General features: G+C 35.3%; 1 protein-coding gene across 2 annotated transcripts in view; it reads right to left on the bottom strand.

The window, feature by feature from the left end:
• RAD17 (RAD17 checkpoint clamp loader component) overlaps positions 1-18,597 on the bottom strand; it is a 29,336-nt gene that overhangs the window by 5,105 nt on the left and 5,634 nt on the right. Inside the window, exons 5-15 of one of the 2 annotated variants that reach the window (XM_061187878.1) lie at positions 18,378-18,534; positions 17,351-17,487; positions 16,817-16,869; positions 15,332-15,457; positions 15,169-15,238; positions 9,740-9,851; positions 7,565-7,750; positions 7,181-7,266; positions 6,914-7,060; positions 5,305-5,454; positions 3,249-3,369 (exon numbers count right to left, since the gene is read on the bottom strand). In XM_061187878.1, coding sequence (XP_061043861.1) covers positions 3,249-3,369; positions 5,305-5,454; positions 6,914-7,060; positions 7,181-7,266; positions 7,565-7,750; positions 9,740-9,851; positions 15,169-15,238; positions 15,332-15,457; positions 16,817-16,869; positions 17,351-17,487; positions 18,378-18,534 — 1,345 coding nt within the window. The remainder of the gene's footprint in view (positions 1-3,248; positions 3,370-5,304; positions 5,455-6,913; positions 7,061-7,180; positions 7,267-7,564; positions 7,751-9,739; positions 9,852-15,168; positions 15,239-15,331; positions 15,458-16,816; positions 16,870-17,350; positions 17,488-18,377; positions 18,535-18,597) is intronic. The other variant, XM_061187879.1, reaches the window with a different exon arrangement.

Below are 18,597 nucleotides of genomic sequence, written 5' to 3'. Positions count from 1 at the left end.
TAGGTCTTGGTTGAGGCTGAGATTCTGCATTTTTCTCAAGCTTCCAGGTGATGCTGATGATTCTGGTCCAAGGAGACTCTTACTAATCAAACTGATTCATTGTCCCACAGCTAGGAGTGGGACAAAGAATGTGAATGGCTGTGCCAATGTAAGTTGGTGGCAGTAGGGCTGGGACTGAAGGAGCAGCCTGCATTGTCAGGAGATAGGTTATAGACATAGGGATTAAGTAAACAAGTAAATATATTTGGCAAAGTGGGAGATGGGTCCATATCCACTAAAAGGAACCAGGACTCATTGAGATTTCTAAGTCCATGTAGGGAGAGTATGAAATAATCCGGGAACACTTTGTATCGGAAAGAAAGTACTCTAAGAGTAAAGGCACAGAGTTACCTTAAAGCAGCTTGCACTGGCCAAATCTGGAGAATTTAAGTCCAAAATAAATAATGATAGAAACAACAGCTGAAAAAGCTCCAGGGTCCATACTAATATAAACAAACAAACAAACAAACAAATGGGGAAGAAGGCGAAGCAATACCTTACAGCAGAATTTATTAACACAAATACAGAAGGAATAATGCCATTAGAAAATCACTTGCCAACCATGACGGATTCAGGAAATAATTATCAAAAGATGCTATAACTAGTGGGTGAAATTTTAATGGGAAATAGGATATTTACATAGTCTCAAAGTGTCTCCCCACACAACACTTAATAACTTTACATTGGAGAACCTGAGAGATGTTATCTTACCAAATAATAAAAGTTAACTTCACCCGCATGGTATAAATAGACATCATATTCCCCTGATGTGATGCACTGAGAAGAACACAGCATCACTTCTGTGGTATTCCTGCCCAAAATATATATCCTGAATCCACTCATGAGGAATCCTCAGATAAACCCAAATTGAGGGGCAGTCCATGTTATAACAATCTGCTTCAAAAATGTAATGGATGAAGAAAGACCACAGTACTATTCTAAATCAAAGGAGACTAAAGAGATAGCAACTAAGTAACTAAATGTATCATGTGATCTTGCATTGGATTTCTAGACAAGAGAACAAGTTTTTATTGTTATTTCACAAAGGGCATTATTAGGACAATTGGCAAAATTTGAATGGAGTCTATAAATTACAAATGGAGTCTAATAATTAAACTATAAATTAACATTAATATATCAATGTTGATTTCCTGATTTTGATGTATATACTGTGGTTATGTAGGAGAATGTCCTTGTTTTCAGGAAGTACATGCTGAAGTGTTTAAGAATAATGGGCATAATGTCTGCACTTTACTCACACATGGTTCAGAAAAAAATACATATATTTGTGTACATGTGTGTATAAAGAAAAAGAATAAAAGGCAAATATGGTAAAAAACGAAACACTGAGGAATCTTGGTGAAGGATATACAAGAACTTCTTTGTCCATTCTTCTAATTTCTAAGTTTGAAATTACTTCAAAATAAAGTTTAAAAACTAGTATAACCTGGGAGTTCCCTGGTGGTCCAGTGGTTAGGACTCCATACCTTCACTGCTGAGGGCCCGGGTTCAATCCCTGGTCGGGGAACTAAGATCCCACAAGCCATGCAGCACAGCCAAAACGATAAATAAATAAAAACTAGTATAATCTAAAAATAATAGTCAAGGATAAGGAACTCTCTGGATTCTGACTCACAGATTAATCATTCCCATTGCTCAAAAGTCATCTCACTTCTGCCTGTAAATACAGAATATTTTAAATCTTTAAGTATCAATATTCTCAAAAGATGAGACTCTCATTGTATGAAGGCAGACATTTACTCTATAATCCTCTCTTCTGATAATTCATAAGGCAAACCCTATCTTCAAAATTTGAGAAGTTTTGGACTTTCCTCGTGGCGCAGTGGTTAAGAATCCACCTACCAGTGCAGGGGACATGGGTCTGAGCCCTGGTCTGGGAAGATCCCACATGCCGTGGAGCAACTAAGCCCGTGAGCCACAACTACTGAGCCAGCGTGCCACAACTACAGAAGCCCGCACACCTAGGGCCCGTGCTCCGCAACAAGAGAAGCCACCGCAATGAGAAGCCTGCCCACAGCAACGAAGAGTAGCCTCTGCTCGCCGCAACTAGAGAAAGCCCGTGTGCAGCAACAAAGACCCAACACAGCCAAAAATAATTAAAAAAAAAAAAAAAACTGAAAGTTTAAAAAAACTTGAGAAGTTTGATGAGTTATGTAGTAGATTAGCAATATTTTCGATGTTACACAAATTCTCTGTTCTACCTTGAAGATCAGCACCACAGACATGTGACCTAGGACTGTTAATGAAATGTGGCCCTTAAGACACACATTAAAAAAGAGAAACAACTGATGGAAAAATTGGTAAAGTTCAAAAAAAGGCAAACCTCAGTAGACATAAACTAGGCAAATGTGTATTGCCAAAGGCATACTAATTTTTTTTAGCATTATTTATAATTTCAAAACTTGGAAAGACAATGTAAATATACTATTAATGAATACTGATTGTAATATTGAAATCAACCAAAATACCTGTCAATAAGGTTGAATAAAATCATTATAAATTTTGAAAAAATATGAGTTAGATTTGAATATACTTTTGCATTGTTGCTGTTATAGACTAAATGCTTCTGTCACCCCAAATTCATATTTTGAAATCCTAACCCCTGAAGTGATGTTATTAGGAGATGGAGCCTTGGGAGGTGCTTAGGTCATGAGGGTAGAGCCCTCATGAATGGGATCAGTGCCTTTATATAACAGAACCCAGAGAGAGCTCTCTTTTACTCTGCTCTTTACCATGTGAGAATACAATGAGAAGATGGCCATCTGAAAACTAGGAAGCAGGCCCTCACGAGACACTGGATCTGATGGCACCTTGATTTTGGACTTCCCAGCCTCTAGAGCTCCTTTGCGTGAATTATAAAATATGGAGCACTATGCATGATAAGTGACAAAAAAAATTAAAGCTTACATCTAACATTTGTATACGCACAGGAAAAAGTCTAGAAGAATTTACACCAATCTGTCAAAAGGAATTACGCATGGTTATAAGGGACTTTCAATTTTTACTTTATGTACTTCTTTATTATTTAATTTCTTTCTTTTTTAATCAAAAAGCATGTATTAATTCTGATTCAAAAAATAAAGGGGAAAAAAACTTAGTGTCACTGGTACATAGGAATAAGTTGATCCACAAAAACATAATGTTACAAAACACTACTTCTTGGGGATAAGGAAAACCCATGTTATTACCTTGATTTCTCATTGGAATGGTTAGCAAAGCAAGGTATGGCAACAGCTGAGTTTGGAGGCATAAAGCTGGTAAGCAGAAGTCAGAAAAAAGTGCTTTTGCTGCCAGGCAATTTTCCCGATACTGCAGAGAAAGAAAAAAATGGTGAAATGAAAAATAAAAATTTAAATATGGATATTTATTCCTAGACTAAGTTTATTATATCACAAAGTATGTGGGTTTATATGCTACAAATATACTCTAAGAGTTTATCTGATCAGTCCCTTTTTTTTTTTTTTGGCCACGCTGGGCAGCTTGATTAGTCCTTTATAACTGTCCTAGCATTATCTAACAAAGCATTTTATCTACACAACTATTTCACACTTGATATAACAGCAATAAGAACAAGACTTAAGGTAGAAGAAAAACAAACTTAAAAATTAAAGGACTTCTGTTTATGAGCATACACATATCACAAATTATGTGAGGATACTGTTTCTCAATGAAAGAAGGTATTTTCTTCAGTTAAGAGAGGCACTATGCTACAGTGATGATAAGAGAAGTACGATCTCTGCCTTTCGGGTGCTCACAGTCTTAGATCATTTATATGTAACAAATGCAAAATTCATATACATGCTATACAGTGCAAAGCAAGTCAATAAGGGACATAAATTGCTTAAAACTAATGAAATTCTCCAAGAAATCCAATGAAAATTTTCTTAGGTAATGAATGATAGGTTCATATGTAGCCATATGAATTTAAAACTGGAAGACATCTTAGAGATGACCTAGTCCGGGGGTCACAAATTCAGATGCTATAGGAGTCAGGCAGTTAATAGAAATCAGTGCAGTGGAACAGCTGGGGGAGGTGGTACTGACCACTCCCATCACCAAGGAGCAGATCATACTTGGCTTGAGCAGACCGCTGCCATGTGAAATATGGACCAGTGTTGCCTTACTTCCAATTTTTATTTTCAGGAGATCGCAGAAATTCTGAAGCCAGAAATCCTTATCTGAGTTTTAACTATTATACTAGTTTTTAAAGATTGGCAATTCATTTAAAAAAATCTGTGTGTGGGTTGTATTCAACTTGTGAGCCACCTGTTTTTGACCTCTAAATAATTCAATCCTCCATATTTATAGCTGTGGAAACTAATGGCATATTAAGTGAAATAACTTGTGCAGATGGTTAGAGGTAAAGCCAGGATTTATTTTCAACTGAAACGAAAATATAATTATAACTACAGGCATACCTCAGAGATACTGTGGGTTTAGTTCCAGACCACTACAATAAAGTGAATATCACAATAAAGCAAGTCACACAAATTTTGTGGTTTCCCAGTGCATATAAAAGTTATGCTTGGGACTTCCCTGGTGGTCCAGTGGTTAAGACTGCGCTCCCACTGCAGGGGGGCACGGGTTCAATCTCCGGTCGGGGAACTAAGATCCTGCATGCCATTCGGTGTGGCCAAAAAAAAAAAAAGGTATGCTCACACTAGACTATAGTCTCCTAAGTGTGCAATAGCATTATGTCTAAAAAACAGTGTACATACTTTAATTAAAAAATACTTCATTGCTAAAAAATGCTAACTATCACCTGAGCCGTCATCCAGTCATACTCTTTTTGCTGGTAGAGGGTTTGAAATATTGCTAGAATTATCAAAATGTGACACAGAGACACGAGGTGAGCAAATGCGGTTGGAAAAATGGTGCTGATAGACTTGCTTGATGCAGGATTGCCACAAACCTTCAATTTATAAAAAACGCATTATCTGTGAAATGCTTTAAAAGTGCTATAAAACGAGGTAGGCCTGTATACTTTGATGCCAATAAAATAGGTATATGCTTTCAATTTTTGAGTGCTTTTTCCTTAAAAAAATGACTAAGCATTTAAGAAGACTGTCCTTTTTATGTTTTATCATAATTCTAAGAAAACTGTGGGCCTTAGCAACTATTTCTCATTAAGAATGAAAGATCATTTTTCTTTTTCAATTAAAAGAAAAAACCAACTTTATTGAGATATAATTCACATACCATAAATAGTTCACTCTTTGAAAATGTACAATTCTTTTTTTTTACCTTTTTATTTATTAGAAACCATTGGGGTTTATGCAAGGGTCGAAAACTTGATCCTCCTCCTTGGCAATGAGCAAATCCTCGGGCTTTGTTGGAATGTATCACACCTCTCGTAGCTATAGATGTACTATATTCCCTGAGTAAAGAGCGCGTCTAGAGAAGGAGACAAGATGTGAAATAAAGAAAATAAGAGATTTATAAAACAGTACTTATTGGTACTACTGACCCCCAAAAAAGGCTAATCATATTTAGTTACTGTATGTTCATTTTTTTTCAACCTCACCACAGCCCTAAAAATAATAGTGCTACAAAATTTTGAAGAAAATTCAACTGTGACATAATAATCAAACGCTATGCGTGAATATTAACTGGATGTTGGATGGAGGTGGTGGAAATAACTTTAAATACATTTTTGAGATAACTGGGGAAACAGGAATAAGGACAGTATATTACTGAATTTATGTTTATTTTCTTAGGTATGACAATGGTATTGCGGTTGTAATAAAGCAATGTCCTTATGCATGCTTAAGTGTTAAGTGTTGTGATGCTACAATTACTTTCCAATTATTCAGCCAAAACAAGTGTGTCAATACAGATTAAGCAAATGTGGAAAAATGTGAAAAACTGGTGAACAAAAGTTAAAGGTATTCAGGTATTCACTGTGTATTCTTTCTATTTGTCAACAGGTTGGAAAATTTCAAAATAAAAAAGAAGCAATATAAAAAAATTAAGCAAATGCAACCGCTGAATAATGAAACTCTAAATATATAACAGAAACTGTATCATAACTGTTTAAATGATGGAAATATGGCTAGTGTGACCAGGGAACTGATTTTTTTTTTTTAATTTTTATTTTGGCTGTGCTGGGTCTTAGTTGCGGCATGTGGGATCTTTAGTTGCAGCATGCGGGCTTCTTAGTTGCGGCATACATGTGGGATCTAGTTCCCCAACCAGGGATCGAACCTGGGGCCCCCTGTATTGGGAGCACAGGGTCTTACCCACTGGACCACCAGGGAAATCCCTGAATTTTTAATTTAATTTAAATAGCCACAAGTGTCTAGTAACTACTATACCGGTCAGAGCAGAGTTAAACTGTTAAGAAAAAATACAAACTTTAGAGTGAATAATTTCAAATGTGCAAATAAATAAATAAATAAATTTCAAAACCATCAGAAAGTATAGCAAGAAGCACAAGGGACTTCCCTGGAGGTTCAGTTATTAAGATTCCACACTTCCACTGGAAGGAGCATGGGTTCGATCCCTGGTCGGGGAACTAAGAGCACATGCCACGCAGCGTGGCCAAAAAAAAAAAAAAGAAGAAAAGATAGAGGCACAGTTCCTTTCCTTCTGTCTACTTTTCAATGGTTGTCAAGTTTTCCGACTATGTATTAGTTTTATAATCAGAAAATAACTTTAGAAAAAATTAGTGTATATTATCATAGAAAAATCAGATTCACTGCTGAAGTTTCACTGGGTTGGATGAATTAATTTTGTCATAGTTATTAAGAAGTTACTTAAAATCATGTCAAATCAGTATGAATAAAAGTAAACTTTATTTCTCAATTCTGAGGAAATAGTCATAAACAAAAACATTTAAGTCAAATGGTCTTACATTCCAGTCACCACTGAGGATATCTGCAAAACTCAGAAATTCACTGGCTCTCACAAGATCATCCACTTCCGTGAAGAAATCTACGTAGTTCTGGTGAAGATATAAATTAAATAATTCTCCTGGCATGTGTGACATTTCTACTACTTCCTATAAAAAGAAGTATATATAATTTTGGTAAAAATTCAGTGGTCAAATTTATATGGACACACATTTAATATTAATAGTATACAGCCTGTAAATAGTACTAAGTGTTATTAAAGACTTTACCTCAGGTTGAACAAGCAATGTATCCCGCTCATACTCTGATAAATGAGAAGGCAATCGAGGTGAGTCTAATTCTTTTACAGATGCTCCTATTAAAAAAAATGTCTGGAGTTATTAAAAATAACACCACCTTTATAATTATATAGCACCTCTCATTTGAAGATTTTTCAACAGTTGGTTTTAATGTTTAATCCCACTCATAATCCAAAAATACTCTATCTAAATACATTTTTCTGCTATGCCTTTCTTAGGCCCTGCCAAAGAGTATCTGACCTAGTCCTAGCTCTTTCTTGTAACTGAACCAAATATATGACATTTAAAAAAAAGTATTTTATTTCAATTGTAAGATAATAACAGATTTTTAAAAAATGTATAAGGTTTTCTTACGTTTACAATATAGTATTTTCCCCAAAGCTCTGAAGAGAAAAAGAGAAACATCTTTGCCACCAATAGCTTGGACCTCTTGATTTTCAAATATCCTATCAGGTTTTTGTCTTCCTTTTGATTTTGACAGCACAGCATCTGATTTTAATGAAGACATTCGTTTTTTCCTTGGCCATAAATTGTTCTTTCCTAAATAGTATACACCCAAGAAACAACATTTAAAATAAAATTAAAATATGAAAATTAAAACTGAGAACATTTCAGATATAGTTACACTAAGTATTCTAATTTAAATGTTTTTCTAATAAATAATTATGAAGTATACAGAGTCCTCTTTCAGTTACTAAACTATTAAAACGAAATAAAATGTCATCTAAAAGTATGTCATGACACAGATTTCAAATTTTCACATACACAATGACATACTCTAACATAGTCATATCACCTTGGTTTCTCATGGTGTTAATGGCAAGGTACTATTCTTGGTGCATGGTATGTACTAACTAATTTAGTCCTCATAACAACCCTATCAGAGGAGAACTATTATTATACAGAGTAAAGAAATGAGACATAAAGAGGTTAAGTAACTGGCTAAAGGTCAGCAGCTAGTAAGTGATTTGAATCCAGACAGTCTGGTTCTGCAATCCATGCTTAACAATGATGCTATATTACTTCTTTACTGATTTGGGCAGTCTCCAATTTATGAATAGGCCCATGTTCAAATTTCACTGGGAAATCTACTTTTTAAAACTCAGGGACTCCCTGGTGGTGCAGTGGCTAAGAATCTGCCTGCCAATGCACGGGTTCGATCCCTGGTCCGGGAAGACCTCATATGCTGTGGAGGAACTGAGCCCGTGTGCCACAACTACTGAAGCCCGGGTGCCTAGAGCCCATGCTCCGCAACAAGAGAAGCCACCGCAATAAGAAGCCTGCGCACCGCAATGAAGAGTAGCCCCTGCTCGCCGCAACTAGAGAAAGCCCGCGCGCAGCAACAAAGACCCAACGCAGCCAGAAATAAATAAATAAATAAATTTATAACAAAACAAAAACAACTCAGAATGCATGACTTCAGAAAACCAGCCTGGAGTATTAGAAAAACACAGGATCTAGGTTTGAATCCTACTATTGTCTATCTCATTAGGCTGGTCTGAGAATTAAATGAAAAAACATAATTGCTAATACAGTTCCTGACCCACTATTATTTTCTTCCCTCTGAAATTTCTGAGCTCAGAGCAATAACGTTATAAATGGTAGTTAGGATCCCAAACTGACCCATCCCTAATTCTAGTAGTGAACCTAAGCACAATTTACATTTATGTTTCTACAGCAAGAAGCAGAATTCTGGTTTCAGTTGTGTTAGGATGTCTATTTCTGCAGAGTTATTTGGAAAAACAAAGATGTAACTAAATGAACAGGTTACATTTGTGGGTAGAAACTAGGATTTCAGGTGGATTTTGAGATCTCCAAAGAGCTTTTAATTCTTTAAGGTCAATTCTTCAATGTTAAGCATCAAGTAGGTCACTTGTTAAATGTTTTCTGATGAAGACTGTATGCAGTAAACTATGATCATTAAGTGCAAAAATTAACTCATTGCTATTAGTGGGGCTATCTCTTTACTATAGCATGGCTAGGGACCCCTTTTATATATTAACAAGTGTAAATGCATTTGTTAAACATATCATATATGAACTATTATTAAATTCATTAACAGCTGGCCATTTGAGCACTGAATGTGTGTCAAGCACTGGAATAAACACTCTACAAGAATTACCTCACTCTTCACACATCTCGATCAGACAGGTTCTCATATAAAAGGTGAAAAAATAAAGGCATGGAAAGATTAAGTAACTTGCAAGATTCAGTCACTGAGAAGTGGCAGAGCCAGGATTTTCTCCCAGGAAGTCTCATTCCAAATTAACTTTGAAAGGTAAAGTGGCAAACCACGTAAATAAATCAGCTTTTGTCTCAGATATATAAATATATATGGTGACACATTCATAGTGGTGTGTGTATGCATGTGTACATACGTAATTTTATTACACTTTCTCAATAAAAAAATAGTAAGTGGAGATAGGTATATACCAATTTTAAGTTAAAATGTTTAATTTCATTTCATGAACAATTAAGAAAAAGTTAGTCACCTATATAATACCATAAGAGTGTATCTTTCCCAGTTACCTGTTGAAGAAGAAAACTGGAGGCTGTTTATTGCACTTCTGATATCACCAGAACATCCTTGACAGAGCAACTCTAGAGAAGTTTTATCAGGGACAACAATCTTTCCTCCATCCTAAAATGAAAAAATTAAAATTAAAAAAGCTATTTTCTAAGCAAGAAACAAACAAAACCACCTATTTTCTAAACTCAATGGAAGTATAATAGAATCTTTCCAATTTGAATGCTAAAAAGCCTACATGTTAAACAACAGTCTGCTTATGAAGGTACAAGTGTCAATGACATCACAGTTTAAGGTAAAATTTCAAGGTTATAAAATATCGTTTTACTTTTTTACTTGGACTAGGTTATATTTTGAAGTTCTCTCTCTTCCACTATATACATACATATATACAAATATATATAGATAAATACACACACACACTCACACACAAATGCATAAATACGTGAATACGATATATCACCTATCACACCCTTGGTAGATCAAGTATAAGACAAGAAAAACTTATCCTCTCTTCCCCCTCAGAAACTCTTAATAGTTACTGACAACATAACTTAAGCTGAATTCATGTGATTGTTCATAGATGATCCCATTTCAGCTCTTGACAGAAAAATAGTACTGTGCTACGATCTTCAATATATTTTTAACTTTATTAACCAAAGCTGTTTCAAAAGTTCTTTATGAAAGTTATCCTTTTGCTCCACAGATCCCAACTTTGTAACATTTGTTACCACTTTAGGAGGAGCCTTTCCAGACCACTTTTTGTGCACACATATCTGTAAGTAAATATAGTATCTGTAAGTATATATAGTATCTGTAAGTATATATAGTATCTGTAAGTATATTCAGAGTTAATTTTTTAAACGTAAGTGGGATTATATCATATGTATTATTCTATGAATTAATACCATTCTTTGTGATCTTTCTATGTTAGTACCTTTAAGTCTATATAATTTTAAAAAAATATTATGGGTAGACAGTAATTTAACTAATATTTCCCCAAATGAAGGGACATTTACATTGTTTCCACTTTTTTACTATTCCAGACCTATATATATACTATATATACAGCTGACCCTTGAATAATGTGGGGTTAGGGACGCCAGCCCTCCTCACAGTCGAAAATCCAAGTGTAACTTATAGTTTGCCCTCTGTAGCCGTGGTTCTGCATCCTCGGATTCAACCAATCATGGATCAGTAGTACTGCAGCATTCACTACTGAAAGAAATGCACATATATGTGGCCCATGCAGTTCAAACCCATGTTGCTCAAGGGTCAACTGTATACCTTTGCCAACATGCATGAACATTTCTGTAGAAGCAGAGTGCCCTTCAAAGTGTCTGTAACATTTACCAGTTTTATTTTTCCTAGCAATGGTAGATGAGAGTGTTCATTTTTCCGTACCTTTGGCAACCCTGTATATAAATCTTAAATTTTTTGTACTCTGATATGTGAAAAATGTTACCTGGTTTAAATATGAATTTCTCTCATTACTACGTAGGGCTGAACACCTCTCATGTTTACTATCCATTTGTATTTCTTTGTGTACTGGCTTCTATTCTTAGCCTTTTTTTTTTGTAGGCATATTTTTATGTATTCAGGTATTAGTGGGGTTTCCCTGGCGGCGCATTGGTTAAGAATCCGTCTGCCAGTGCAAGGGACACGGGTTCAAGCCTTGGTCTGGGAAGATCCCACATGCCATGGAACAGCTAAGCCCGTGCGCCGCAGCTACTGAGCCTGCGCTCTAGAGCCTGCAAGCCACAACTACTGAAGCCTGTGCTCTAGAACCCGTGCTCCGCAACAAGAGAAGCCACCGCAACAAGAGAAGCCACCGCAATAAGTCCGCGCACCGCAATGAAGAGTAGCTCCCACTCGCCGCAAGTAGAGAAAGCCCACACACGGCAACGAAGACCCAACACAGCCAAAAATAAAATAAATAAAAAATAAAAAAATATATTCAGGTATTAATGCTTTTCTGTTAAAAAACTGCAAATATTTTCTTTCATTCTCATGCTTGTTTTTTATCTTTGTTTACCATGCCTTCTGTCATTTCCTAAGTTTTCCATTTTTTCTGAAGTAAATCCATGGCTTTCAGGTTTTTGTTTCTTGCTTAGAAGACTTTCCCCCAACCCAAAGTCAGTATTTTTTCCTAATACTCTTCTAATTTTTGTATTTAAATCTTTAATCAAGGTTTAAATTATTTTTGTGCATAGTATGAACTAAAGAGGCAACCTTATGTTTTTCTAGATGAATATCCAATTGTTCCAACACCAGTTGTTAACCATAATAGTCTACTTTCCTTCCCCAGTGATGTAAAATGCCACTTCCATTATATAAAAAATTCCCATTTACACATACTGATCTATTTCTGTGCTGTCTTCTCATTTTATTCTTCCATTTGTCTATTACTGTGCTAATACCACACTGCTGTACTTCCTATAGTTTCATCATATTATGTTCCAATACCTAGACAGCAAGTCTCTCTTCATCACTCTTTTACAAAATTTTCTTGCTCATGCCTTCTCTTCCAGATTAACTTTACTTTTATTGGGAATACATTTACCTTAAAAATCGTTTTGAGAGGAGTACTTGTTTTTGAAAAATTCTAGATATGGATTACTTGCCAGTAAGGAAATATAATTTCAAATTATAATCCTTGGTAGCTGAAGAAAATACTATGGATGTTAATTACTGTGAACATGGCAAATATGGCTAAGATGTATGATCAGCAGTTCCTTCCACACTTTATATACCTAATGATATCAGAAAAGACTAAAGATCTTTCTTCCTATGAATACAGAGAAACATTTATTTAAACTTAAAGAAAAACACTTAAGATATTCAACACTCTTTATTATAACTCATTCACTTAAGATGTCAACACTCTTCCCTAATATAATTAACTAAGCTACAGAATACCAGAGATTAAACTCTCCTTTAAATCTTCTTATACTATCATTATCATCCTTGGACACTCCAGACAGTATCATAACATTTGATTTTATATTTGATTTATATTTATATGTAAATATTGTGCTTGTTGCTGCTCCTTTTATGTAACATATCAATGATGATATCAAAAGTATACTAGTTCTAAAATTCTTGCAGGTCAACTATTTAGGTAAAGCACATTAACCACATAACAAAGAAGTTATGGTATCTCCTTTTACTAACTTGCTAGAGTAAATGCCATTTGCAATTTAATGACTTAGTCTTAAAAGAAGTTGTGAGTAATGTGATACAGTAGTATGATGCTGACTATTTTTATTTCTTCAATGTTTAATAAATATTTAAATATAGTTTATAATTATCATGCTTATAGTAGAAAACATAGATTTTTTTTCAAAACGACAATAAAAAAATCACAAGTAATCCTACCATCCAGAATCACACTTAGCATTTTTATGTATTTCTTCTAGTATGTATAGGTTTATGTATATATGTGCACTGTGTTGTCATTGACAACTGTATGTTTTGTTTTAGCACAGTGAATTGGAGTCAGAACAAAACTTAAACTCATCTGATACTTAATAGTCATGGAATATTATTCGAGTTATTTCCCTCGAAAGTTCAGCTTCCTTACCTATAAAATGGGGATAATTCTGTATGGTTGTGGTGAGGGTTTAATAAGATCAGGTATGTAAAAATACTTTGCATAGGGCTTGACAGATATATCAAGGGCTGGAAACACCATTTCTATTGTTAGAATTATCATATAACTTCGCATCTTGTTATTTTTAACTTGACATTAAATTGTATTTCCCCATGTCACTGAATATTTTCAAAACGCTAATTAATGACATAATAGTTCACCACAGTAACTGCTCCCTCTATTACTGGACTCAGGGTGTTCCTAATATTTCACTATTAATACTTGTACTTATTCAGCTAAGTGCTCTACATACATACATTATTTTGTTTAATCCTCAAAATAACCTCTCCCTTGGAGAATTCCCTCAGTTCCTGTGATCCAGCACTCCAAATATATTATGATATAAGATCCAGTTGATTTATAGCAGTAGGGCCCCCTAGAACCATGCTGCTGGGAGTAGAAGTTTCATCAATTTATTTTAACATCATCTTGATTTGAAAGATAGAAAAAAATGATGCGTTAAAAGTAACAGCTATGGGACTTCTCTGTGGCGCAGTGGTTAAGAATCCGCCTGCCAATGCAGGGGACACGGGTTCAAGCCCTGGTCTGGGAAGATCCCACACGCCGCAGAGCAACTAAGCCCATGCACCACAACTACTGAGCCTGTGCTCTAGAGCCCGCAAGCCACAACTACTGAGCCCGCGTGCCACAACTACTGAAGCCCGCGCTCCTGGAGCCCGTGCTCTGCAACAGGAGAGGCCACTGCAACGAGAGGTCTATGCACGCAACGAAGAGTAGCCCCTGCTGGCCGCAACTAGAGAAAGCCCCCATGCAGCAATGAAGACCCAAAGCAGCCAAATAAATAAATAAATAAAAAAAATAAATTTATGGGGGGAAAAGGTAACAGCTATTTCAGGGACTTCACTGATGGCGCAGTGGATAAGACTCTGTGCTCCCAATGCAGGGGGCCCGGATTCAATCCCTGGTCAGGGAACTAGATTCCACATGCATGCCGCAACTAAGATTTCGCATGCCACAACTAAGGAGCCTACCTGCCACAACTAAGACTCCGCGCAACCAAATTAAAAAAAAAAAAAAAAAAGTAACAGCTATTTCAGAACAATGTTAGTATACTTAACACTATTGAACTGGATGGTTAAAAATGGTTAAGATATTTCTAATACATAATATAGCTAATAATACTGTATTACATATTTGAAAATTGCTAAGAGAAAAAAATCTTAAATGTTCTCACCACAAAAAAGAAATGGTAATTACATGACATGATGGAGGTGTTAGATAACCCTATGGTGGTAATCATTTTTCATTACATAAGTTTATCAAATCAATGTGTCATACACCTTAAACTTACATGATGTTATATGTCAGTTATATTTCAATAAAGCTGGAATAAAATGGTTAAGATGGTAAATTTTATAATATGTTTTTTTATCAAAATAAAAAATATATTAAATCTTTAAAAAGTGACAACAGGACAAAAGTAGAATTGGACTGTTGCTGACTAATGGACCTAGATGCCAGAAAACAGCTTCTTGATAACAGATACAATTTAGAACACTAAGCCAAGCAAAGGGAAATTTACCTCAATGTGAAAAAGAAAATTAAGTTTAGAAGTAGAAAAAGGTTAAGGATTTTTAAAATTAGTATTTCCTACATTTTCTAAAATGACGTGCTTTATGAGTGTAATTAAAATTTTTTAATTTTAAAAACTGAAATAGTTTGTATCTCTAACGCCTCAAGTTTATATAATACTACTTAAGTTTGGCTTTCTATAATTACAATGTAAGATTCAAATTAATCAGTTCTTAAAAGACTTACCTTATTAGCTTCTTTTGTCACTATTCGATTAAGAAATTTCATCATAATTGTTGGTGCCACAGGGTTGAAACTGTCAAAGTTTTATAAAGAAAGATAGTGGTTACGTGATTAATTAAAAAATACAGTATGTATATGAAATTTTAAGCAGAAATTTCATTCTTACCTAATATTTGATATAGCACACTCTTCCTGAATTTCTTTGGGAAACAGTAACCTTTGATTATTACCTCCACTGAGACTGTCAGAGATTATAAATATTAGAGGACATCGACCAATCTGCACGTACTTCCTAAAATAACAAAAGATAGCAAGCAAATAAACAAATGGGACCTAATGAAACTTAAAAGCTTTTGCACAGCAAAGGAAACCATAAACAAGACGAAAAGACAACCCTCAGAATGGGAGAAAATATTTGCAAATGAAGCAACTGACAAAGGACTAATCTCCAAACTTTACAAGCAGCTCATGCAGCTCAATATCAAAAAAACAAACAACCCAATCCAAAAATGGGCAGAAGACCTAAATAGACATTTCTCCAAAGGAGGTATACAGATTGCCAAAAACACATGAAAGAATGCTCAACATCATTAATCATTAGAGAAATGCAAATCAAAACTACAATGAGATATCATCTCACACCGGTCAGAATGGCCATCATCAAAAAATCTACAAACAATAAATGCTGGAGAGGGTGTGGAGAAAAGGGAACCCTCTTGCACTGTTGGTGGGAATGTAAATTGATACAGCCACTATGGAAAACAGTATGGAGGTTCCTTAAAAAACTAAAAATAGAACTACCATACGTGGGAATGTAAATTGATACAGCCACTATGGAAAACAGTATGGAGGTTCCTTAAAAAACTAAAAATAGAACTACCAGATGACCCAGCAATCCCACTACTGGGCATATACCCTGAGAAAACCATAATTCAAAAAGAGTCATGTACCAAAATGTTCATTGCAGCTCTATTTACAATAGCCAGGACATGGAAGCAACCTAAGTGCCCATCAACAGATGAATGGATAAAGAAGATGTGGCACATATATACAATGGAATATTACTCAGCCATAAAAAGAAACGAAATGGAGGTATTTGTAGTGAGGTGGATGGACCTAGAGTCTGTCATACAGAGTGAAGTAAGTCAGAAAGAGAGAAACAAATACCATATGCTAACACATATATATGGAATCTAAGGAAAAAAAAAAAAAAAGGTCATGAAGAACCTAGGGGCAAGATGGGAAGACACAGACCTACTAGAGAATGGACTTGAGGATATGGGGAGGGGGAAGGGTAAGCTGTGACCAAGTGAGAGAGTGGCATGGACATATATATACTACCAAATATAAAATAGATAGCTAGTGGGAAGCAGCCGCATAGCACAGGGAGATCAGCTCGGTGCTTTGTGACCACCTAGAGGGGTGGGATAGGGAGGGTGGGATGGAGGGAGATGCAAGAGGGAAGAGATATGGGAACATATGTATATGTATAACTGATTCACTTTGTTATAAAGCAGAAACTAACACACGATTGTAAAGCAATTATACTCCAATAAAGATGTTAAAAAAAGAAAAAAGATAGCAAGCAAGGTTGAAATTTAAACCACCTGCCATTTAATCTGGAGTTTTAGAAAAGTTCACTGAAACTCACCTCAGAACTTCATGTAAAGTATGAGAATCTCGATAAAATTGGTTAGGTAAATCCTACCAAAAACAAAGGAGAAATATTAGCTCAGTTTTATTCCCATGTAAATTTATTTTCAGATTTATATTTACCAAAACAGGAAAAATGTTATCTATTCAATGTACTGTAACCAGAACTTTTGTAGAAATTAAGGGAGACATCAGATAGCTGATATCCTAAATAGTAATGCACATCAATGGGATTTTGATAGCAAATTCCTTAGGGTCACTACAGATTATAATATTTTTACTAAGACGTCACTTTCCAAATGTGTTTTGCCTTTCTATACTTAGGCCATTAAATTCTTAAAGTTCATTAACCTGTAGCTACTCTATCCAAGTTTACTGCAAAAAACTTTAGGTTTCTTCTATTACACAAAGCCTTTATGTTATATTTTACCAGTACTAATACTATGGAGAGAGTAAATGTCATTATCACATAAAATATATCTTACAATTGTTTACTCAATAGTTATAGCAGAATTTCAAAAGCTGTCCTTACTTCAACTAGAATTATCTTCTTATCAGTTCTCAGATCATCTCCAAGCATTTGTAGTTTGTTATATTTTGTCGCTCTTAGTAGAAACTCTTTAAAAACTGCTATCTGAGACTGATAAGGAAATACATGGAAGCTTGATTCTGAAAGGAAACATATTTAACACTTTTATTTTCAACCAAATATACACACCAATATTATACATATGTACGTAATATACATATACATTAATGAATACATTTACATATACATGAAGGAGCACATAATATTGTAGACTGCTTTTTAATTAGGCAAAACTGTTCAAATTTAAAATAGAATATTCATTTCAAAAGACAAAAGTCACTATGAACAACAGTAACTTTTCTGTACCAATGAAGGTAATATGGAGTTAACTGATTTCAGAACACAGCTGTTAGTATAAAAGTCATACAATTGGTAAAAATATTTATGACTCTGCCTACTCATTGAAGCTTCTCCCAATTAGTGCATGACTATAAATGAGCTGTTTTCAATAACAGTAAGTTTTAATTTAATTTAATAATAAGTTTTGGGCTTCCCTGGTGGCGCAGTGGTTAAGAATCCGTCTGCCAATGCAGGGGACACGGGTTCAAGCCCTGGTCTGGGAAGATCCCACATGCCGCGGAGCAACTAAGCCCATGCGCCACAACTACTGAGCCTGTGCTCTAGAGCCCGCGAGCCACAACTACTGAGCCCATGTGCCACAGCTACTGAAGCCCGCGTGCCTAGAGCCCGTGCTCTGCAACAAGAGAAGCCACCGCAATGAGAAGCCCGTGCACGGCAACGAAGAGTAGCCCCTGCTTGCTGCAACTAGAGAAAGCCCGCGCACAGCAACGAAGACCCAATGCAGCCAAAAATAAATAAATAAATTTTAAAAATAAACAAACAAACAAAAAAACCCATATACCCAATAGGGTCTTAGAAATCTTTAAGATATAGATGGGGGGGCTTGTTACAAACCTCCTGTAAAGCAGACTTTCCCCACTATTTCCACTACCTTCAGAGCAAACCTTACCAGGATTAAATATCTCCTTGAAATCATCATTTTGGAATTGTGGTAAAACTGGATTAATCCACTCTTGTACTTGAATACCATGCTCCTTTGATAGTATTTTTATAGTTGTTGTTTTTCCACATCCAGGGGGTCCTGTTATTAATAAAATAGATCCACCCTAAAACCAAATATAAACATGAATAAAAAATCAAAATCATTGGAATGCTAGAATATTATGTTT

The sequence above is a fragment of the Eubalaena glacialis genome, chromosome 4 (genome assembly GCF_028564815.1).
Source record: "Eubalaena glacialis isolate mEubGla1 chromosome 4, mEubGla1.1.hap2.+ XY, whole genome shotgun sequence".
NCBI classification, from domain to species: Eukaryota; Metazoa; Chordata; class Mammalia; order Artiodactyla; family Balaenidae; genus Eubalaena; species Eubalaena glacialis.
Note: the sequence above shows the minus strand (reverse complement) of the source record. Positions and strands in the feature narration are given on the sequence as shown.